This window comes from Tiliqua scincoides, chromosome 3 (assembly GCF_035046505.1).
Source record: "Tiliqua scincoides isolate rTilSci1 chromosome 3, rTilSci1.hap2, whole genome shotgun sequence".
Taxonomy (NCBI): Eukaryota; Metazoa; Chordata; class Lepidosauria; order Squamata; family Scincidae; genus Tiliqua; species Tiliqua scincoides.
The window spans coordinates 152,486,282-152,509,756 of NC_089823.1; the positions used below are offsets into that span (position 1 = coordinate 152,486,282).

A 23,475-nucleotide genomic window follows, 5' to 3' on the forward strand; every position below is an offset into this window, starting at 1 on the left:
ATGGGACATGTGCTGCATCCTGCAGTTGAGTGTCACTCACAGAGGCCTCCTCAAAGTAAGGGAATGTTTGTTCCCTTACCTCAGGGCTGCACTGCCCTTATGTCAGTGCTGGAAAACACAGACATAAGGGATTAGGATTGCGCCCTAAAAGTCTTAAATGCTTAAAAAGAAATGGTTAAGAATTTAAATAATGAATGGAAGGTGTAACTGAAGATGATTTGTGAGAGCTTTGACATAAATTGAATAGAGCATCTGAAAGCAACCATCATAAGAACCATGTTCCGCCAGGAGCTGAGATCACTATCTGGAATCCAAGAGAATGTAAGTTATCCCAGGGAGCCCTGGGGATGAGGCAGGGGTAGCGTCAAGGGTCAGTCAGGGTGGGCACCGGCTAGGAATCCATGCCCATCAGAACAACCATGCAGGCAGACTGACCCCTGACTGCATCTATTCTAGAATCAATGGCAGGAGTTGGTTGAGAGATTTGTGCCACTACTTTGCCTGGCACTGCACTCCCATCTACAAATGGGAACATTTCCCAGAGGTTCATGAGTCATTGTGAGGTCTTTAAGGGATGCTCCCATTGGTCAGTGGAAAGAGCAGGAGGCAGAGCTACCACATGAATCTCTTGGGGCCCTTGGAAGGAAGCCCATTTGTTGGTGGGGAAAGAAGAAGCTGCCACCAAATCTAAGGCAGTTGGCAGTTCCTCTTCTTTCAATCTTCTCAAACCCATTGCTAAAATGGGGTCAGATGTGGCAGCTCCTCATACAATCTGAGGTTGGGATGGAGAGGAGCCACTACATTCAAGCTGGTACCTCACCTATTGATGGGGAGGATGGGAGAAACTGCTTTCTGCCAGTAAGCTGGGGGGGGGATCTAGGTCTAGCATACCCCAATGATCTGGCACTGAAGTGAAAAATAGGTCAACTGAGGGATGTTTTCTTGACCTCAAAGCACCCTGAACTGAAATGGGCTGGAGCACAGTGTATTTAAAACAAAACAAACAAAAAAACTATACAGGTTCTTAAAATTGGACCAGTCATTGAATAAAGGTAGGCAGGGCTCAGGGTCTTCTGAATAACTTGGCCAGGCAAGGTTGGACAGTCTGCTACAATGAAGGCTGTTTACTCTCAGAACAAGGGTATCCTTCTACAACTCCCTCCCATGCTTAAGAATTTAGTGTGGGATAAACTAATACACACACTATGTCAGAGAAAGACACAAGTATTGCAATGATGTTCATGGTTGTACAGAAACCACATTTTTCTCCAGTCTACTCTCTCTCTCTCTCTCTCTTTCTCTCTCTCTCTCTCTCTCTCTCTCTCTCACACACACACACACACACACACACACACACTCATGCACGCTCTTCCCATATTGCTTTCAGTTGTGGGAATAAATTGGAATAGGGTCCTGTGTTGCTAATTTACCCATGATTATAGGTACAAAACAGTACAAAACGTGTCAAAAGAAAGATGTGGCAGATAAACAAAACCTACTTGCAATGAAGTAATACACAATGGCATTGGTGCCCTCATCAGCATCCACTGCTCCAGTTACATTCCCCACAATGGTACCAGGACGTGAATGTTCAGGCACAGAAAGAACCTGGTGTGGGGGTCCCCCTCTCTGCAGATGAGGTCAGGAGGGAAAGAGAGAATGAGTGTTATATGGAGGAAGAATAAACAAGCATGGTGTCACAGAGCAAAATGGTAAATACTGTACTATGCAATGCTATCTGCTACCATTTACATGAACTATATATACAGTGCCAAAAAACCAAAGAATGGTTTTCAGGTATCAGTTTACAAATGATATCAAGTTCCAAGACAAATAAAATTAATCTTTATTTTATAGAAAAATGTCTATTCTGCCACTCTGCATCAGGCACTCAAGGGAGTTGATCCATTTAAAAAACAGCCCAAAGAGCACAAACTAAAAATAACAAAACATGAAAAACATAGAATGGCAGATAAAATAATACATAGGGACAATCAAAAGACAATCAACCTCCAGTCAAACCACATGCCTGCTGGAATAAAACTCAAAATCTTTCAGAAGACGGAGGTATGACAGTAGGGAGAAAGCCAGGCAGATTGCCTAGGGCAGGGAGTTCTACAACCTCCATAGCTTCAATGAAGTCCAGAAGGGGAAGGGATAGACCTGCTTACAGGCGGCCTCAGGAAGACAGGTTCATTGTCATCAATATCGTCTAATGCCACCTGCAGGGGCTGCATGGTCTCATATGGTGGTTGGCCTTGGTCACATGCCACAATGATCAACTGTAGAACAAAACACACACAAGGTAAGTAGGTTGACCATGTGCTTGGCTTGACCTTGGCAAGCACAGAAGCTCTAGAAGGAAGATAATATTCTCTGCCCCCTACTCTCCCTCCACTGAAAGGAGAGTGGAATACACTAGTCCAGAGTCAGAAAGGGAAAACTAACACAAGTTGCTATCTGGGTATTTCTAGATTTATAATAGTTTTTACAGGAATAGAACTGGCTTGGTAAACTGTTCCTTGCATAAGTTGTACAAATACTAGCAATACATTTCTTAATTTCTTCTTTACTTTATGGTGCTGAACTTTTTACACGTATGAGGAGTGCTTCTAAAGACAGAGATGAATGACAGGCCTGAGGCTGCAATCTCACACAAATTTACCTAGGAGTAAGTCTCATTTAATTCAGAGAGATTTACTATTGAGTAGACCTACATAGGATTATGCTGTGAATCTGCTGCAAGCTGAACAATGGATAGACCTACAGTTTAAAATTTTGTTTTCAAACAATTCAGTATAATGTTAACAACAATCTCTTTTATTACTTTAAACAAATATTTGAATTCCACTTTCAAAGAGGCTTTCATTTTAAAAATATGAAAACAAACATCATTAATAATTTCAAGACGGCAACAACAGCACAATAACAACAATAATAACTTTATTTATACCCCGCCCTTCTCCCCAAAGGGACCCAGGGCAGCTTACAATGGTTAAAAACAGATTAAAACATGATTTAGCAAACAGATAAAAACATAATAATACATTGACAGATATGATAAAAAGTATTCAGATAAAAAGGTAGTCAGATAAAAAGTCAGATAAAAAGAGCATATAGCAGCAGATCATAAGGAATCAGGCCAGTAAAAATACTGAAAGATGTAGAAAAGATGTTAAAATCTCAATAAAACAAATCATCAGCATAAAATATCTAAAAATACATATTAAAAATCTTGGGCAAATAGCAAGGTCTTCACATAGCAACAAAAAAATCATCTGAACTGGTGCCAGGTTAGCTTCCCAGAGGGAGAGAATTCCATAGGCAGGGCCAACAACCAAGAAGATCCTTTCCCAGTTTACCACCTGCCTCATTTCAAAAGATGGGTGTGGGTGGGGTGGAACTAGAGAAGAACCTCCAGTTATAATTGTAGAACCCAAGCAGATTCATGTGTGAGAAAGCAGTCCTTTGGGTAGCTAAGGGTGCAATCCAGACATGATGATGGGCCGGTGCAAGTCCCTTGCACCAGCCCAAGGGTGTCACAAAAGTGACATAAAGCACTTTTGTGACACCATCTGAGGAGGGAGACCAGCCCAAGCCCTGCGGGTTTGGCACAAAAGGTAAGCCTGCATCGGCTGCTTCAGGCCAGTGCAGGGATCTGGGGGGTGAGGAGGGTGGGAAGGAGGTGTTTTGGCATGGGGGAGGGTGGGCAGCAGATGGTCTCATGGGCATGGCAATCCCAATCCGGGGCAGCTCCGGGCTGCTTGGATCTGCACCACTTCTTGAGATGGTGCAGGTCCGGGTAGCCTCACTGTGGCTGCTGTGGCACTACCTGGGTAAGGGGAAGGATTTTTCCTTGCTCTGGGTTCAGCTGCATTCAGCCATAAGCATTCGGCCGTGTTGGATATGGACCAGCTGGCCTCCTCATTCGAGCGTGTGTTAGGATTGGGCTGTAAGTGACTTAGGGCTCAATCTTATCCTGTGCCAGCCCATAGCCTGTATAGTGATGCTGACAGATTATCCAGAAGAGGAAGTAAAAATATTGTCCATAAGCTCTAAATCTTGGCATAAGTCCAAGGAGACTCGGGGTATTTTGGGGCAAGGAAAGGGGTATAGAATCTCAGTGTGCGTGGCTGCTGCCAAGATCCTCCTCTCCCCTCCTGGCCCACTTCCTTCCCCACACCAACCCCACTGCCAAACTACCTGCTCTGGCAGTGCTTCTGTGAGCTTCTGTCATGCACATGGGCCTCCAGTCATTTAATCTGGCAGCCCCAGTATGCATGATCGCAGGGCACCATCAGTCCAGAATTTACAGTGACAGATTGCAAGCTCTCCCACTGTAAGCCCATGATAGGATTGGGCTGTCGGGGCTTGAAATGTGAGGATTCACACCTTTAATAGAATCCGGATTTGGACCATTAGCCAGCGCAGTTGTTTAAACACTGGTAAGATATATTACTTTTGGCTTGTCCTTGTTAGTAAGCTAGCAGCATTATTTTGTACCAAACTGAAGTTTCTGCGTAATCTTTAGGGCAGCCCCACAATACACAACCTCACACTGGCTCATACAGGATTCTACCAGAGCATGGATATCTCTGTTCACATTGTATCTTTCTAGGAGTTATACATCCATCATCCATAGTGGGTGGGAAATGCTTTGAGCAAAGAAAGTCATATTGGCCTTCAAAGATAAGGCTGGATCTCTCAGCACTCCCAATCTATTAACCTGATCCCTTGGGAAGAAGTGCAGCTCTGAACACCATTTTCCAAGTCACATGCACAACCCATCAACAGCACCCTCTATCTTGTCTGTATTGAAGGCATATGTTTAATACAGCCTTGCCACTTCCCTCATCTTGTTTTGGGGTTCCACTTGCTATTCTACCCTGAGAAAGTTGCCTGCCTGGGTGCCATATCATCATATGGTCATATTTTTGGAAGACTGGGGTTGAGAACCTCAGTAATGGGGGCAAAGCATTCAGCCACTGTGGTTCATGTGGGCAAATAATTATTTGGACTACGCCTGAGAAAGTCTCATCAGGGACTGACACCTAGGACTTACGCTGTACACAGCTTGCTTCTCTCGGTCCAACCTCATTGCTGTTTGAATGAGCCCACTCTTGGGGTCGATGGTGAAGTATTCCCAGTCTTTATTCCCTGCACCCGTTTTGAGTAAGTTGTACTGCACAGCTCCATTGAGACCTTCATCCTTGTCCATAGCATAGACTTCATACACATTGGATCGCAAAGGTATTTCCTGTTTGCAGATATAAGCACTGTTTCAGCTGAGAAAACTACAAGGATGTAACTTAGCAGGTGTGTACATAAATATATGGTAAAATTACATGTCCTGGAAACAACAAGTACTTTGCTTCTGCACATTTATACACATTCTTCTTCCTTCCTAAAGCGTTCCTCAGAATACAAGGGCTTGCTAAATCATGGCGTGAGGTCTTGCAGCAAATGCCTCTAAGCAGTAATAGTAAACTAGTAAACTTCTAAAGAGAGGGCCTGCTGTGCAGGAAATTCATACCATAAGCACCAGTTAACACATTACTTTCACGCAGATTCTTCACTACTTGCAAGCAGTGTAATATATCAGTTAGAATGGAAGCTCACACATCTCACAGTTCAAGAAACATGAAGCGACATGTTGGAAGGTACACATTGCATTTTAGAGACTGTGATGGGGAGGAGAGTAGATCAAGCTTGGGATAGTGGTGTGATCAGCAGTTGCACATGCTGAATCCCGAGCCTCTTCCCAGGCCTGATTCTCCTTCATGGTGCAACACAGACTTGCACCAGGGACATCACTGGTTCAGGTCCAAGTTGCTCCATAGTGGCTGCTGGGGCTTCCCCTCAGGCAAGGGGACAAATGCCCCCTTACCCTTAGGAGACCTCTAAATCCCCCATGGGATGCAGTAGAAGCCGTGCTGGCACCGCTGCATCATTGCTCAGGGATTTAGGTAGGATTGGGCTACCTGGGATCTGCAGACACTCACCAATGTGTGTGCTGGGATGGTTCCACACATCTCTTCAACTGCTTCCCTCAGATGTTTGAGTATTGCACGTTATCTCCAATGAAGTATGTGTAAATTAGAGCTCATTAAAATGTGTGCACATTTTTTGAGACATCCTGTATAATCAGATCCAATCCCAGACATGACATTTACTTCAGGCTACAGGTGACTTTAGGTACCCAGTTATACTGCCTGATTAGACAGATAAGGGTGGCTCTTGAATAAACTGGTGAAACTTGCTCTTGTTTTCACTCCACCGAAGATGGAAAACTAAGCTGATATGCTCCTGGCTAGGAAAAGATGTACTCATCAAAAATGCTAATCAAAGTTGATTTACCTCTTTAATATGCAAGATAGTTCCATTGGGAGGCCGGACAAATAATGGTCGGTTATCATTGATGTCAATTACATCCACTTGGAGCATAGTAGTCCCCCAAAGCGGTGGCCTTCCTTTGTCAGTGGCCAACACTGTCAGGTTGAACCTCTCATAGGACTGCAGGCGCCTGCGAGTCGTTATCAGTCCAGAGTCTTTATTAATTTTAAAGGCCTCTAAGGATAGAAGAGACATATCTTTCAAAATAGCACTTTCATAGTTTGTCATATGGTGTAAATGAAAAACAGGTTAGGAGAATAAACACAATGGCAGATTAAGATATTTCATATGTCAGTGGAGCATACTACAGAGCACACATTCACATTGAATTCCCAACTATACAATTCCTAACTACATGGGGACCCTGTATCCGTGGATCCTATATCAGCGGATTCACTTTTTACTGTGGATCAGGTCTACAGGATCCACCGTGCGCACCTCCCATGTGCACCGCTTGCCTCTGAAGGGTTCTGTGAGCCCAGTAGAGGCCATGGACATCTGTCTGCGGCATGTGCCGGGCTCAGATTGAGCCTGACAGTTTTAAAAAAATGCAATTTCTGGTTTTAACTGTTGGGCTCAGTCTGAGCCTGGCAGAGGCCGCAAATGGATGTACGCGGCGTCTGCTGGGCTCTGCGGACCCTCCAGAGGCAAGGGGAGCACTGTTCCCCTCAGCAACAGAGGGTGGGGGAGCATTCACCTGTATCTGTGGTTTCATGTTGCCGCAGCAGTTCTGGAACGGACTGCCGCAGATACAGGGGCACGCTTGTATATCTTACCAATATATTGAAACCAGATAATGAAAGTTTGGTGACAACAGACTACTGCAATATAAATATCTTATTTGTAGAGCAAATGACATGGTTTCAGGATTGCCCCAAATACGAACAACAAAGTTGTGTAGTGTTGTCACTCCTATGGGATGTTGGAAATCACAGCCATATTTTTAAAGCAGATAAAAGGCACAGGTAAAGATATGGTACTGAAAGGGTAAAAACTCAGAGTACGCTTCCTGTTTCTTTCAATTCTCTCCTTAAACCTTTGAAGTCAATGAATGTCAGAACATAGGATACAAGTTTCAAAAGTTAGGGTTGTTTCCTTCTCTCATCCCACTCTCTCAAACTATGCAGCCTCAAATATTATAGTGAGTAAGCTAAAGCATGTTCACTCATATCCTGTAATAACCCCTGCTAATTGGGTGAGAGGTACTTTTTCAAGTGGGTGCTCCTTTTTTTAGCAGGGGGAGAATAACTGGCCCATCTCACCCCAATAGTGTCTGTTCTAGTGGCTGTCTGCTGGTGTTCTTTTGCATCTTTCTAGATTGTGAGCCCTTTTGGGACAGGGAGCCATTTAGTTATTTGATTTTTCTCTGTAAACCGCTTTGTGAACTTTTAGTTGAAAAGCGGTATATAAATACTGTTGTTAATAACAACAACAATAACAACAACAACAATAATAAATATTACTTATTTGCATTACTTATACACTTCCGCCGGGCACAAGATGCTTTACAGTAGAAGCAAAGAAAATAGGGCCCCTGCCCAAAGGAGCTTACAATCTCAAGTTGAAAAAAGCGAGAGGAAGGAGATACAACAAAGGATGAACATGAATGAAATTACTTTGCTGATAAATGGCAGTTAATTGCACTTGCAAATTATTCACCTTAAAACTATCAAGGTGAATAATTTGCTTTGTTGGGTATGTTGGGTTTTATGTTGCGTCATATGCATATAGCATATTACCAAGAACAGGTCATATGGACATATATTTGCCCAGTTCCTCATACCATAAGCAGTCACTGCAGTACAGCAGACAAGAAAGATTCAGAGACAGAGCAGGAAAGAAAGACAGGAACAATGTGGTCTCCAGGATTCAAGAGCAGCACATACATTTTAGCACTGTAGTAGTAAAATGGGAATACTTGCCTATCTTCCAAGCGCACTGTGAACGTAATCCACAAAAAATTGCAAAGAGCTTTGCACATAACAACTGTGATATGAAACTGATAAGTAATGCTAAGTAAGCAAGCAAGCAAAGATTATAATATGCTTCAATTGTCCATATTTGTGTAATGTAAATTGACTACTTTTTTTGGTAGTATGGAGAAAAGCCAAGTAGGCTTTGTGCCTTTGAACATTTCTAATATTTTAATCAGTATCTTTCTACAATAATCTACATACTTACACACTGTTAATAGAGCTACATACCTACTCCAGGTCCTTCAACATTATATGTTACGACTCCGTTGTCTCCTTCATCAAGGTCAGTTGCAGTCATTGTGATCACAGAAGTCCCTGATGGTTCATTTTCATACACGCTGGTGCTGAACTGCTTTTTGGCAAACTGAGGGCGACAGTCATTGATGTCCAGAACTGTAATCAACACCTGACATCAAAGAAAACCAATAATGTGGTCATGGGCTGGGAAGACCCTGGCCACACTGAAACACTGGGCGGCAGCGGTCCTCCCATCCCCTTAGTATCAGGCAATAATAATGAATGTGTCAAGGTAACACAAACAATATTATATGCCTGGATGTAATAGGTCCATATTTTTGATATCTATTTTTCTACATAAGAGATTCTTACATAATGGCAGTGGCACGGCTACCATTCTTCCATGGCTTCATCTCATGTTGCTCTCTGGTACTGTAGGAAAACAGGAACCCTGATGAAAGCGTGGGGTGAACAAGGAAATGATCCTAGTTGTATTGCTCCCCCCACCGTTTGACCACTGATGTCAATGTGGTTTCCCCCATATGATCCTGCTGCTCTTACTGTGTGGCTCCTGCATTCCTATGTTACTAGAACAACATGGGGAGCAGCAGTTGTGACACTCCCACAATATGGGAGTGAATTGAACTTTGGTCTCTAACTGCACAGCCTCTTTCCTTTTTTCTATAGTAGCAATTTTCTTTCTTGCAGTCTTGGTCTACTCCTTTCTTTCCTTAGTTCGGACACATCCAATGTCTTCAGTATTTCTGAATATATAAGAACATAAGAAGAGCCCTGCTGGATCAGGCCAAGGGCCCATCTAGTCCAGCTTTGGAAACAACATGTAGCGAACACAGAAGGCGGCAGCCTCGGAGTGGAGGGAGAAGAGGGCAGGGTGGCAGCAGCCACTCTCGCAGCTGAGCAACTCCCGTTTCTTCTGCTTTAAAAAAAAGCGCAGACGACGGGCAGAAGACAGGCTTATATTCTGCCCAGCGGTGTGACTGTATCGCTGCGAGAGGACATCCTGCACCTCCCCTTTGAGTTCCTGGTGTCTCCCTAAAGAGCCGCGCTGCACAGTTTGAATAACACTGAACTGTAAAGTTTTGATTCTTTGCCCCAATGTACATGACTTTACACTTACTTACATTGAAATGCATCTGCCATTTTGCTGCCCAGTCTCCCAATTTGGAGAGATCCTTCTGGAGCTCCTCACAATCGCTTCTGGTCTTCACCACTCGAAAAAGTTTGGTATCATCTTCAAACTTGGCCACCTCGATGCTCACCTCTGTCTCTAGGTCATTTATGCACAGGTTGAAAAGTACAGGTCCCAGGACAGATCCTTGGGGTACTCCACTTTCCACCTCTCTCCATTGTGAAAATTGCCCATTGACACCCACTCTCTGTTTTCTGGTCTTCAACCAGTTCTCAATCCATGAGAGGACCTGTCCTCTAATTCCCTGACTGTGGAGTTTTCTCAGCAGCCTTTGGTGAGGGACCATGTCAAATGTCTTCTGAAAGTCCAGATATATAGTATCCACAGGTTCTCCAGCATCCACATGCCTGTTGACCTTTTCAAAGAATTCTAAAAGGTTTGTGAGGCAAGACTTACCCTTACAGAAGCCATGCTGATTCTCCCTCAGCAAGGCTTGTTCGTCTATGTGTTTTAAGATTTTATCTTTGATGAGGCATTCCACCATCTTACCTGGAACAGACGTTAGGCTGACTGGCCTATAATACCCAGGTCCCCTCTCCTTCCCTTTTTAAAGATCGGTGTGACATTTGCTATCCTCCAATCTTCTGACACCGTGGCCGTTTCAAGGGACAAGTTGCGTACTTTAGTCAAGAGATCAGCAACTTCATTCTTCAGTTCCTTAATAACTCTTGGGTGGATGCCATCTGGGCCCAGTGACTTATTGATCTTTAATTTGTCAATTAGGTCTGAAACATCTTCTCTTTTAACCTCTATCCGACTCAATCCTTATTCAGGAGGCAGCGGTATCTGCCCGAGGTCTTCTGCCATGAAGACAGATGCAAAGAACTCATTTCTCTGCCACCTCTAAGTCTCCTTTTATTTCCCCTTTCCCTCCCTCACTATCCAGAGGGCCAACCGCTTCTCTGGCGGGTTTCCTGCTTCTAACATATTTGAAGAAGCTTTTATTATTCCCCTTAATGTTGCTGGCCATGCGTTCCTCATAGTCTCCCTTGGCCTCCCATATCACCTTCTTACATTTCTTTTGCCACAGTTTATGTTCCTTTTTATTCTCCTCATTAGGGCAAGACTTCCATTTATGGAAGGAAGCTTCCTTGTCCTTTACGGCCTCTCTAACTTGGCTCATTAGCCATGCGGGCACCCCCCTGGACTTAGTCGAGCCCTTCTTCCTTTGCGATATAAACTTCTCCTGGGCTTCTATTACTGTTTTAAACAGCTTCCATGCACTCTGCAGAGATTGGACCTCCAATTTAATGTAATGTAATGAAATGTAATGTCAATGTAATGTTATGTAATGTAAATTTAATGTTATGCTCCCCATCTGCCTTAAATTATCACACATTCACAACTTTATTAAGCTTCTTTTAGTACTCCTTGACTCCACTTTTCTTTTTAACTCTTGTGCAGCACTCCGTCTTCTTTCTTAGCTTTGGAAAGCGCAAATATAGGTGAGCAAAACTTGTAAAGGACACTGCCTTTTGTAATGTTGGTTATCACTCTGTGGTTAAGTATTTAAAACACATATTGAAATCTCCTTATCACTAGTTTACCTGCACAGAGTTCTCTCTGCGGTTACTAGAAATGTCCCCTGGATTGTCTCTGGCCACAGCAGTTAACGTATAATGATCTTTTTTTTCTCGATCCAGGGTTGATAGAATGTAGACATCGCCCTGGAATACACAAAGACCTTCAGAAAATTATCGGATGCATTCATGAGCACTTATGGCACCATTGTGGCGGCAGTAAAGTCAAAATAACTGGGAGTCCTGAATGTACCGTAGTTTCTGTGTCCAGCATGCCTGGCAAGACCGAGTTTATTGCTTGTCCTGCTTGGCAAGCAGGATGAAGTCATTTAGGCAATATCTCCTTAACCTAGATGTGATATTTGCAGACCATATATCTGCACCAATGGTCCTATGCTCAGTTCTGGCATTTGTGTCTTAGGAGAGTCCATAAAACATGCTGTGCATCAAGGGTGAGTGTAGCAAAGTTGTGACACAAATGTATGAGTGGATACAGTAGGACACAATATAACAAACAGGAGCGAATTAAGGCCCAAATCCTAACCAACTTTCCAGCACTGGCATAGCGGTGCCAATGCGACGTGTGCTGCATCCTGCAGTTGGGTGCACTCACGGAGGCCTCCTCAAAGTAAGGTAACATTTGTTCCCTTACCTAGGAGCTGCATTGCCCTTATGGCAGTGCTGGAAAGTGGGTTAGGAATGTGCCCTGTAGGATTTTAAAAGTATGAAATGCAATATGCTCAGATGGTCCCCTGTATCAGGGGTCTCCCAACTTTTTAGTAGGAGGGCCATATCATATATTTCGTACATTTTCGCTCGCTGAAAAAAAAATCGGTTTTATATAGGGTAGAGGTGAGCAACACACGGCACACTGTCTCTACCCAATTCATTGCAAAATTCAGTTTGTTATGAGTTGCTTACCTGTGCATAAAAATGACAGTATTTCCTCATTGCGATCATTTTATGGCATTGTTGAAAACTCAAAATGTTGAAATCCAGTGTGTTTTATTGGCAGGGGTGAAGTTAACATTGAATAATTATGGTTTGTCTTAAAGCATATGGCTCAGGTGATTGAAAGTGAGGGTTAGGCTGACACCACTCTGGGCACGTGGAAAGGAGCAAGGCAGACAGAATAATGCATGTTAAATTTACAACCATGTGGTTGGGAAAAAGTATATTTTAAGTTGCTGAGGGCTGAATAAAATCTTGTGGTGGGCTAGATGTGGCCCCCGGGCCATAGTTTGAAGACCCCTGCCCTATATAATGAACTCCTACAGATAGTAATGTTCAGTTCACAACACAAAGTGGCTTAAAAAGGTTTTCCTTTTAGGAAGAAATACTGTAGGTTGTTTGAAAGCATATTCTGATAGATAAGTGTTTCTTAGTGAAGAAGTGTGTTATTTCCCTCCATCAGTGTATTAATGAAAGAATACGCACAGGAGAAATGGATCATCCATGATCAACACACTAGATACCTGCGCACAAAACTCTGGCATTAGTGTAGAAGCCATGTTACAACAGCACACATGGGAATGGGGGAAGCTGATTACCCAAATATGACACTTTATTAAGCTTTCACTACCCCCAGGGTTGCCTCTGCTCTCTCCTTACCAGACCAGGTTTCCTCTGTGATGTATCTTTGCTTGCCTTCCTTGCTTCCTGCACAAGGCTTTCCAGGGACATAGATGTTCCACTTCCTTCCTTATGAGGCCCTCTAGAGGAAGAAAATGGGAATCTCCATTCCCAGAGGCCCATATGATGGAAAAAGTGGAGAGGCAACACAGAGGAAGCCCTGCTAGATAAGTGAGGGAGGAGGTGGGCAGGCAGCTTGCTGAACTAAAACATCACATTAAGTATTGTTTATGTACTGCTCTGCAGCTGACAATTGAGTTGCTCAGTTGCTGAGTTGCTCAGTAGTTGACAATTGCCCACTAGCAAACAAGTAGGTTAAAAACTCTCAGGCTTGGCTATCCCAAGATGTGCATGTTCACTTAGCATATTACCGTGTTGGGGTTGATCCCAAACTTGCCCTCGCCATCTCCCAGGCTGTACTGGATGAGGGCAAAGCGTCCAGAATCAGCGTCGGTGGCTCGTACCCTCAAAATGACAGTGCCCAGTGGGACATCCTCAAAGATGGGTTTCTGCAGGAACAAGACAACTGGAATTAGAACTGCAGATGTCAAAAAGGAATCAAATCACATAATCCGTTGAGGTACCAGTTTATCGTATGCCCAAGAATGCATGCTACAGTCACATGACTATAAAATACCATCAGTAAAATGGGCAATCACCAACTACACAAACAACAGTTATTGTCTTGTGTCTTTAGAAAGGTTAGATAGATAGATAGATAGATAGATAGATAGATAGATAGATAGATAGATAGATAGATAGATAGATAGATAGATAGATAGATAGATAGATAGATAGATTGATTGATTGATTGATTGATTGATTGATTTATTTTATGGAACTTATTGCTACTGGATGTACTGATGGGTGCTAGCTTGTATTCCTTTAAAGAGGATAAAGCAAATTCATGGAAGACATGCCCAGCAATGGTTTTAATCACAAAAGCTATCAAAATCTTCATGTTTGGTGGCAATATAACCCTGAGCACCAGGGCTCAGTTGAGGGGGGCAGACAAAAGGAGATGGCTATCATCATCATGTCCTACTTGTGAGCTTCTAAGAGGTGCATTCCTGATCCGAGCTGAGGTTGAGATTACAGACTAGATGGGCAGTTGGTGTGAACAAGCAAGACAATTCTTAAGCTCTTACAATTTCACACACCCAAGTTATCACTTATTGCAACCCTAAACTGCTCTCCCCTTCCCTGCTCCCCATATATATTGTAAACATTCTTCTAGGTACATAGACACACTTCTTGTCAGAGTGCAAGGAATACTAGGTAAGCATAAAGTAAAAATAGAAAATAGAAACCCCAGTCAGTTCCAGTTCCCTTACTTGCACCTTCCCGCATATATACTCTTTTCCAATTCACCTGGTATGATGATTGACTGAAGATGGGGTTGTTGTCATTGATATCCACAATTTCTAGGTACACAGGAATCTCAGCTGATCTCCTTGGCAACCCATTATCTGAGGCCCGAACAGTGAAATTCAGCCATTGCACCTCTTCATAGTCCACTGTCCTATTGGAAACTACCTTTCCTGAAAGAGAGCTGATGGATGTTAGGATTGCCCTCCTGCCTGATCCTTCAGGTAACTCCCACATTTCTGCAGTCCCTTCAGCAAAGTATGTTGAATGTGCGTGAAAAGACACTCAGAGAATAAGTTCTACATATGTGGCAGTCTCACATGCCTTGAGACAAATTTCAAAATGCTTATCCAGAAACATACATTCAGGACTACTACGAAAGGTAGTCTTTTGTAGCCAAAATGTAGCCAAAAATTTAATGCTAAGATGGAGTCTGTGGAAGTTGGAGATCAGGAACTGTAATGCTCTCTCTGGCTGGAAAGAGGCACTGTGCTGATGTTTAAATGCAACACTTCTTTCACAGGAAACAAAGTTAATTGTTTCCTAGATTCAAGGTTGGGGGGGGGGGAGCTATTTCTGTCTAACAAAGTGATGGGCCTTTCTGAATGCAAAGCAGGCTGATACTGGCTCCTAGTTTTTGTACCTGCCTTCCAATATAGTCAACATTCCATTTGTAATAGTTTTGGAAAGGACTTTTGTTTGCTTGTTTGTTTTTTGTTTACATTAGTCTCCAAAGTATCACGCCAACTGATGGCACTGACTAAGTATTAACAGGCCATGAATGATACAGGATTCTTGATCCAATCTGAGAGGATTTTTTCTTTTAATTAATTTAATAATAATAATAATAATAATAATAATAATAATAATAATAATAATAATAATAATAATAATAATAATAATAATACAGGTATTTATATACCGCCTTTCTTGGTCATCAGATTTCTCCTCAGACTTTAATTCAAGGCAGTTTACATAGGCAGGCTATACTAAATCCCCATAGGGATTTTTACAATTGTAGAAGGTTCTATCTTTCAAGAACCACAACATTTCAGATGGATCTTTTTATGATCTGGTATCACATTCTGGCCTCCATTTTCCTCCCACGCAGGCTGACAGCGGCCAAAGAGCAGGTGGAATAACTCGGCATAACTCGGCTAGGCTTGTCAGCTGCTTCAAGGTCTCGCCATTCAGGGTGCCAGTGGCCTCGAACTGGCGACCTTTGGATGTTATCTTCAGGCAAGTGGAGGCTCAAAACAAAACAAAGAAAAAAAAAACTGGGTCCAAAGTCAGTCAGGCTAACTGAAGGGAGAAATGGCTCCTAAGAATGCCTTTTACAGGATTAGAAAGGAAGAATAGTTGGATTAGAGTAGGAAGTAAGGCTTAGTAGGCCCAGAGACTTGATTTCCGAATGTACACCCTTCACTAAGGTATTTACCTACCTAGTACTGTGCACTTTTGCTGATGTTGCTAGCTCAAATGTGTGAAGAAAGCAGCTGTGAAACACAGTGGGCATTAATGGGGGTGGGTGGGTTGGTGAGGGCTTGAATACAGAGAATCATCTCCCTGTTTGGTTTCTGAAGGAATTCCTTATAATTCTGCTGGTAAGAAGAAGGATGCATTTCAGCATACTACCTGCTGAAATGTCTTCAAGCTGGACGTATCCCTCAGGTGAGCAGTTGAGCAATTCATAGGTGATCTGTCCATTAGCACCTTTGTCTGGATCAACAGCAGACACTGATATCAAGGTGGTCCCTGGAGTGGCCCCTTCCAGGATTCTCTCTGTGAAAAAGGTTGCTCCAAAAGGGCGGAACCGAGGAGCATTATCATTGACGTCCAACACATTTACTGTCAGCCTTGCTGTGAGAGATACAGGGTGAAGGGTTGAAACGGGAGAGCAGGAATAGAGAGTATACAAACAAAACAGAAATCGTGAATATTAATCAGTTTGCCACCCTTCCCTGTTTAGATCTCAACACTGAAATGCAAATGAAAGCTAAAGAGTGCCAAATTCCCTTACCATTTGGCACACTAACTGAGCGATCAACCACATCACTGGCATTGTCATAGACTGATATGGTGACTTCGTAAGTGGCTACCAGCTCTCTATTTAAAGCGGATTTAACTTTCACAGCACCTGAAAAGTAGAAAATGAAGAGGGAAAAATTCCAGTTACATAGTACTGTCAAACCATGCAAGACACTGCCTTCATATGCTGACAAAGTACATTGAGCTCCAAAACCAGATAGCTTGCTAGACCTTTCACTTCATATCTATGGACTGTTTCCTAAAGTAGTTAGCTAGCGTTTTTGTCTAGAAAAACATTACTAATAGTCACTGCTTTAATTTCATCCTTATTTTGTATGCTATGCTTTTTATTCCATTGTATTGTAGACAGTGTTTATTTTTCCTCAAGATAGTGAAGCAGACAAGGTAGTTTGTAGAAAGGATGACTGATTCTAAGCTAAAAGCTATAGCTATTTCACAAAGTTATTAGGAAAAAGTTAGGTAATTTCATATGTTGCCCTCGGAAAAAAAGTGTGATAAGTGGATTGTGAACAGTTTATCAGAAGTAAATCTTTAGCTTCACGACTTTGGTGACTATATTTATGGTACCATGGTTTACAGTGTATTCAGGTTGGCTTGTTACCCTCCCATGGACACTGAAGCATAGGAAAAAATGTTACTTACCCTAAAAACACTTGCCCCTCCCACTCCCTAGCAGCTAGATGCTTCTGAGGAGCTGCTAGCATTCAGTCTGTGAAGGCTACAACACAATGTACAACAGGAATATGTTTCAGCTGCTGACTGCCAGCAAGACAGAAACCTAAACCAGGGTGGATGAGGATGAGAATGGAGAAGGGGCTGACAGAGATGGAAGGAAGACATTGAGTATACACAGAGAAGCACAGAAATCAAACCTGCAGGTCTGAGAGCCATAAAGGAAAATAAAAAAGATAATTATTAGGTTGGTTAGTTAGTTGAAGCAAGAACCAGTCAAAAGTGCAGAGTAACACAGAGAAAGAAAGGGAGAAGGCCAAACTAGAAGTTACCAGAGTTTTGTGATTGGCACTTTGGAAGAATTTCCTTTAAAAAGTAGGAGAGAGGAACATAGCCCCAAGATCAGGAGCCTAGTTTGGGGGGGGGGGGGAAGGTTGACACCTTGACCCTTCACTGCATCCCATATGTAATTTGCTCCTCCACTGCTATTTGGGGGGGGGGCAGGACTTGTAGAGTGCCAAGCATAGAGCTCTGGGTAACATTTAGTTTGCTCCTTAAAGGGCAAAATCAGACCCAGCATGAGAACAAAGGGGAAAGAGCAGAACATGAACAGGAAAGAGAAATACCTGTAAGAAAGAGAAGAAAATATGGAAGAGTATTCTCCCTCACTATCTGTTCCACTATTTACACACTGCACAAATCTTACGGGAAAATGGACCTTTAGCAACAAATGGTTAATCTTTTCAACTCTCCATATTTAGAAAGTGTATGACAAATTTGACTGAACAATTACTGGAAATGTTAACTTTTGGCCAATGTTATTTCCTTGCAAGGTTCTTTGTTGCTTTCAACATTTTTTTCCTTAGAAATCTTAAATAAGTTGTTAAATTTAACAGATATTTTAAAAAAACACATAAGGACAACTATTCAGAACTTGATTTTACCCATCAACCCTTGTACCTGTTCTAAAATCCACTGCAAAAGCTCCTTGCTGATCAGGTACGAGAGCATCAGTATCATCCTTGGCCAAGATTTCAATAATGTAATATTCCAGTTTAGGATTGAGGTCTCTGTCTACTGCTGTCACTTCAGCAACTACTGTGCCTGGAACAGCCGACTCAGGCACGCTGACCGTCTGAACAGGGTTGACGAATTCTGGCTGAGAGTCATTGATGTCGTCAATGAGGATGCTCACAGTAGCTGTGCCAGAGAGGGGGGGAGTGCCCCGATCCATGGCAACCACTATCAATTTGTAGCTGTCCTTCTCTTCTCTGTCTATGGCAATGTTGGCCACACTGATTACTCCAGTGTCTGCATTTATTACGAACTTGTCTTGAGCTCCACTCTCAATCCGGTAGCTCAGCTGCTGGTTGAGACCGCTATCCATATCAGTTGCTGTTACCTGAAGGACAGAAAAACCTAGGGGAAAACCCAGACTATGACATTAGAGAACTTTTTGATCACCTGGATCTTTATAACAAAAAAGCTACCAACTTGAATTAATTCAGCTGCCGTGTCTAAAATTCTGTTCCAGGAGCCTGCTATAAATGAAGCTGTAATCCCTTATAATTTAGCTAACCATGCAGTGATGATACTATAATGAGAAATTCCTCCTTCCCATAATTTCTAAGGAACTTTCAAATTCTCTGTTCTCCAGGGACCAAAGGAGGCAAATGAATATAATCTATCTGTATGACATGACATGAAGGACACTACTGTGAGCTGCTGAAGGACAAACAGCCCAATCCTTTTGGGCAAATCTGCTGGCAGAAGGAGAGTTCTATCAGCTGAGACTGCCTTACGGCAGTCATTAAACCCTATCCAACAGTGCTCAAAGTCATGCGCTGCCAGAACGGCCCCATGTGTTGACAGCTTCATGAAGACCTGTTGATAGGGGAGGTGGAAATGGGTGGGGGAGAGAATAGAACAAGGCAGTGACAGGAAGGAGAGTGGATTGGGTCCGTGGAGGGACAGGTTTGATGATAGCAGCATCCACCGAATGCAAACACCCTTCCTGGACTTGGGTCCATGCGAACATGGCACATGGAACATTTCTGGTGCAGGTCCAAGTAGACCTGTCTGGGCCTTGGAGGCTTACCCCTGGGCTTACCCCTTACCCAAAGGACTGCCCCTCTCTGCAGGATGCAGTGCAAGCCTTTTTGGCATGGCTGCATCTGTGGGAGGAGGAAGGATAGAATTGGGCTGTAAATAAAGTCATATGTGTAGCCAATATAAAATGAGTACTCTTACAACGAGCATCTTAATTCCTCTGATTGCTTGTTGGCTCCAGAAGATTGTACTGAAGTACAGATTCTTCCCTTCCCACTCCCCATATTTTCAGTTCTTTTGATTCTCCCTTTTTAAAAATTTCCAATACTCATCTTTATTGGAATAGCTACTTTGTATTTCGCCTACTAACCTGCAGGGCTGTTTTCTAGCAGTTGAACAGTCAACATCGCCGGGTGAAAGATTGGCCTGTTATCATTATCATCCAAAAAGGCCACTGTTAGACTAGCAGTGCTGTTCAATTTGCCAATATCTACTGCCACCAGTTCAAGCTCCACAACTGGATTTGAGAAGGCTTCTCTGTCTATCACCTGACCTGGCTTCACTGAAATGACACCTGGAGAATATTTATAAAAGTGGTTTTATAAAGGTAAGAGCCAACTATAGATGAGTGTAGTCAAAAGTTTCTCAAGTTCTACTTAGCATGCTCAATATATGCCCGGAGAACCCCTTGATTAAAGGCTTTATCACATCACCTCCACTCTACACATCTTTGTAAAGCCTATCACTCACATCATGGGTAATAAACGTATCATAAAATATATGTACAGTTTGCACAAAAATAGTGTGTCTGTCCTGTTAATTCAAATTCCTTCCCATAGTTTAGAGTAGTTTGAGAAAAAAGTTCTACCTATGTTGTGCTGAGATCAAGAAGATAGCCAGAGCTATAAATAGCTTCAGCTTTCCCACTGTGTAGATCAGCCATTTTCAACCAGTGTGCCACAGCACACTAGTGTGCCGCGAATGGTTCGCAGGTGTGCCCAGGAATTTGGGGAAGGGTCATTTATTAGTAGGACCATTGGGGGATGTGAACTCCCACCAGCAGCACAGTGTGCCTTGTAAATTGTCCAAAAAACTGACAGTGCGCTTTGACATTTTTAGTACCTTGGCTCTGTGCCATGAGACAAAAAAGGTTAAAAATCACTGGTGTAGATAAACAAAATACCACTGAGTGGATTTACGCAAACCTTTTCAATAGCTTGTTCTCAACTATGAAGAAGACAGATGACCAGACGCCCCTCAAGATTTATCTAATGCCAGGCTATTCCATACTGGAAGAGGGATAGGAAATGTTTTGAAACACATAAAATACTCTCTTCCTACATACTCAAAACTGTCAAGGAGAAGATTCAAGTCAGCCTTCTTTCTGACATGCTCAGTTTGGGGTCGCATTTTTCAAGAAGCATTTTTTTTTTGTGGGGTGGGAAGCAGCCAAAACAGTTCATTACCCCTCCTGCCATAAAAAAATGGTGTAGCTTAGCAACAGATGCACTGAATGGGGTTTTGCTCATCTGTTTCAAGTTCTATCTTAATATAGACTGAGTTGTGGTCATCTATCTCATAGTATGTATAAAAAGATGAAATTCCATCATGTCTGATGCTCAATCCTGGCTAGAAGCACAAAGCTTCCATATGTAGACTATAAGTCTTTGTAAGCTGGTTTAACTCTTGTATAAAGATGAAAGGTAGGATATAATTTTTTTAAATTACACAAAAATCACATAAATCAGTTAAGACTATCTCCACAGAAATCTTACTATTTCTTTTTTACCAAGAGAAAACATGCTAGTCTAGCATAATACACATTAGTGTTTTCTTAAAGTTGTGAAAAAAGCAAGAGGAATCAATGCCATCACCGTCACAGGTATTTTGTTAAATGCAATAAATTAAACTTATACCATAATATATTAATAATATCATGTAAACTATATTTATTCTGCTATAACCAATAAATAAACTAATTTTTCTAATAGGAAAGCTCCTCCACTCAGTAACAACCAACAACTAATCCTTTCACAGTTCAGTTCTTCACAGCAGGTCTCCTTTGTGTGTCTCAGGTTGCCTGTTCATCAGATTATTTATTTTTGCTTTCAAAGTAAAGTCCCACACTTTTTGCCTCTTCTTTGTTCTCTTCATTTTCAACACACTTCTTTTCTCAGCACTTTTCCAACAATCTCTTAACTGACCTTTCTTTAAAATTCCCCAAAGAACTCTCTTTTCCCCCTGCTTCCAGCCTGCTCTCCCATTAGTCAGTGAAAGCTTCTACGATTTCACCATTCTGATCAACACATTCCCAAGAAGGATGTGTGGCTTTCTTACCTGTTCTCTTGTTGATGATGAAAATGTCAGCTGCGGTCCCAAGGAGATGGTATGTCACCATTGCATTGATACCCTGGTCATTGTCCAAAGCTAGAATTGGTCCATTAAGGACCATGATGCGAGTTCCTGAATTGAACATCCAACTCTCAGTAACAGGGAAAACACCAACAGACTGTCTCCTTTCTCTCATCGTTCCCTCAACCTCCCTATCCCAATGACCCCATGGATCAACATTGAAGGATGAATGAGTGAAACAGAGTGTGGCCCTATGATACATGAGACAACAGAGTGTGGAACCTTGGCAGACTGAATCAAGAAGCCCCCTGGGAGAAGTCTTAAAGCCCTGCTAAAACAAAACAAACATATCCATCAGGTATATTGAAAGGAAAGAAAGTTTAGTGGGAATTTTGCCTCTTTAGCTTGTTCTTAAACTCCTTAACCATGAGGGCATGTGGCAGGCAAGGACACATTGGGTTTACAGAGGTGTAAACATTTTGGAAACAATCAAAACATATTCAGAGCTCTAATTAAAGGCAAGTGATCTCAAACATTCTAAAACAGGTAGATAACATGCAGTATCCTATACACTTGAGAGGAAGCCTCACCGAAAACAGTGAAGCTGTCTTTCAAGTAAAGATGTATAGGAATGCACTGATAGAAAACTAATAGCAGGGGTAATGCTGAATAGTACAAGAAGTCTTTAATTAAGGTTTCTGGAGTGGAAAAAAATTCACCTCCTAAAAGTATCCTGACACATTCCAAGGGTTGTGTTATTTTAAATTTTCCATGCAGCATCCCTCAAACACTGCTCACCAATTTAATTAGACTTTTGGTACTGATGTTTGATGCAGTGGTTGTACTTGCTTTTCTGTGTATTGTATAATATAATTTGAACATTATTGCATCTACAGTTTGATAGTGCTGGCTGTTTCTTCCAAGACCAGTTTTAATTATTTGATGTCCTATTCAATTCAGGTAATATCAGAGGACCCTTTTTTGTTATTTCCCTTGCACTAGTGTCCCTGGAGGTGGGAAAAAACTCTAACGGCCCAATCCTATCCAACTTTCTAGCAGCAGTGCAGCCACAATGGAGACCTGAGGTAAGGGAATAAGGGCGCAATCCTAACCCCTTATGTCAGTGCTTTCCAGCACTGACATAAGGGCAATGCAGCTCTGAGGTAAGGGAACAAACATTCCCTTACTTTGAGGAGGCCTTGTTACGTGAAAATCTCCTTTTCCCTTCCAAGTTGTGATTTTGTATGTATTATGGACTAAAACTCATGCAGGTCAAACCTCAGAATACAGGACACCCTTCCCCCCAGTACACTTTTCCAAGGCCCTGGTAAAAGGCACAAGTTTAGCAAAGCTCACGGTGATTACATCCCCTCCTCCAGTCAAGGAATGTCTCCTGATTCAATCACTGTTATGCAAAACAAGCATGCACCTCCTGAGGAAGAAGTCTATTGTTCTATTGTTGTAGCTTTATCACTCTTAAACTCCTTATGCAAACTGCCTCCTTCCCCCAGTCATGGCTGATACCCAGTCTTCATGTTCTTGCATGCTCCACGTGTCCTACTGTGTGTGATGAGCATGCGCATCTAGGACAGCTCTAGGTCACATCCGGGTCATTCACATCCAGCTTCCAGGTCAGCCAAGCCCCTTTTAAGAGAGAACTCCGCCACATGGCTCTCTCTCTGGCTGCCCCCTGCAAGGCAAAAGGTCCTCCACGGGACTCTCCCCTTCCCTACTGCTCCCTGGGACAGGTAATTATCCTGCGTTTCTGAAATTTCTTCCCTTCTTCCCCATCTATTCCTCCCTTCTTCCCCCATCTTTAGTTAGCAAACTGGGTTTAGCAGATTAAGGAACCCCTAAAATCCTTCCCTACAACCTATCAGTTTCTGATTCCTTCTCAGATGCACCAAATACATAGCACATGCAACCACCATAAAAACTAGGTACATTTTTCAAGTACTAGAACCAAGAAATGCATTATGTTTACCTATGTGTTTTGTAATAAAAATATAATCTTTGA

At 42.5% G+C, this 23,475-nt stretch overlaps 1 protein-coding gene across 1 annotated transcript in view; it reads right to left on the bottom strand.

The window, feature by feature from the left end:
- Positions 1–23,475, bottom strand: part of CDH23 (cadherin related 23) — a 453,381-nt gene that overhangs the window by 14,870 nt on the left and 415,036 nt on the right. The window contains exons 45-57 of the mRNA XM_066621404.1: positions 21,444–21,569; positions 19,477–19,680; positions 18,018–18,476; positions 16,357–16,473; positions 15,972–16,196; positions 14,340–14,509; positions 13,340–13,477; positions 11,364–11,483; positions 8,598–8,775; positions 6,358–6,569; positions 5,063–5,257; positions 2,172–2,282; positions 1,500–1,629 (exon numbers count right to left, since the gene is read on the bottom strand). Coding sequence (XP_066477501.1) covers positions 1,500–1,629; positions 2,172–2,282; positions 5,063–5,257; positions 6,358–6,569; positions 8,598–8,775; positions 11,364–11,483; positions 13,340–13,477; positions 14,340–14,509; positions 15,972–16,196; positions 16,357–16,473; positions 18,018–18,476; positions 19,477–19,680; positions 21,444–21,569 — 2,385 coding nt within the window. The remainder of the gene's footprint in view (positions 1–1,499; positions 1,630–2,171; positions 2,283–5,062; positions 5,258–6,357; positions 6,570–8,597; positions 8,776–11,363; positions 11,484–13,339; positions 13,478–14,339; positions 14,510–15,971; positions 16,197–16,356; positions 16,474–18,017; positions 18,477–19,476; positions 19,681–21,443; positions 21,570–23,475) is intronic.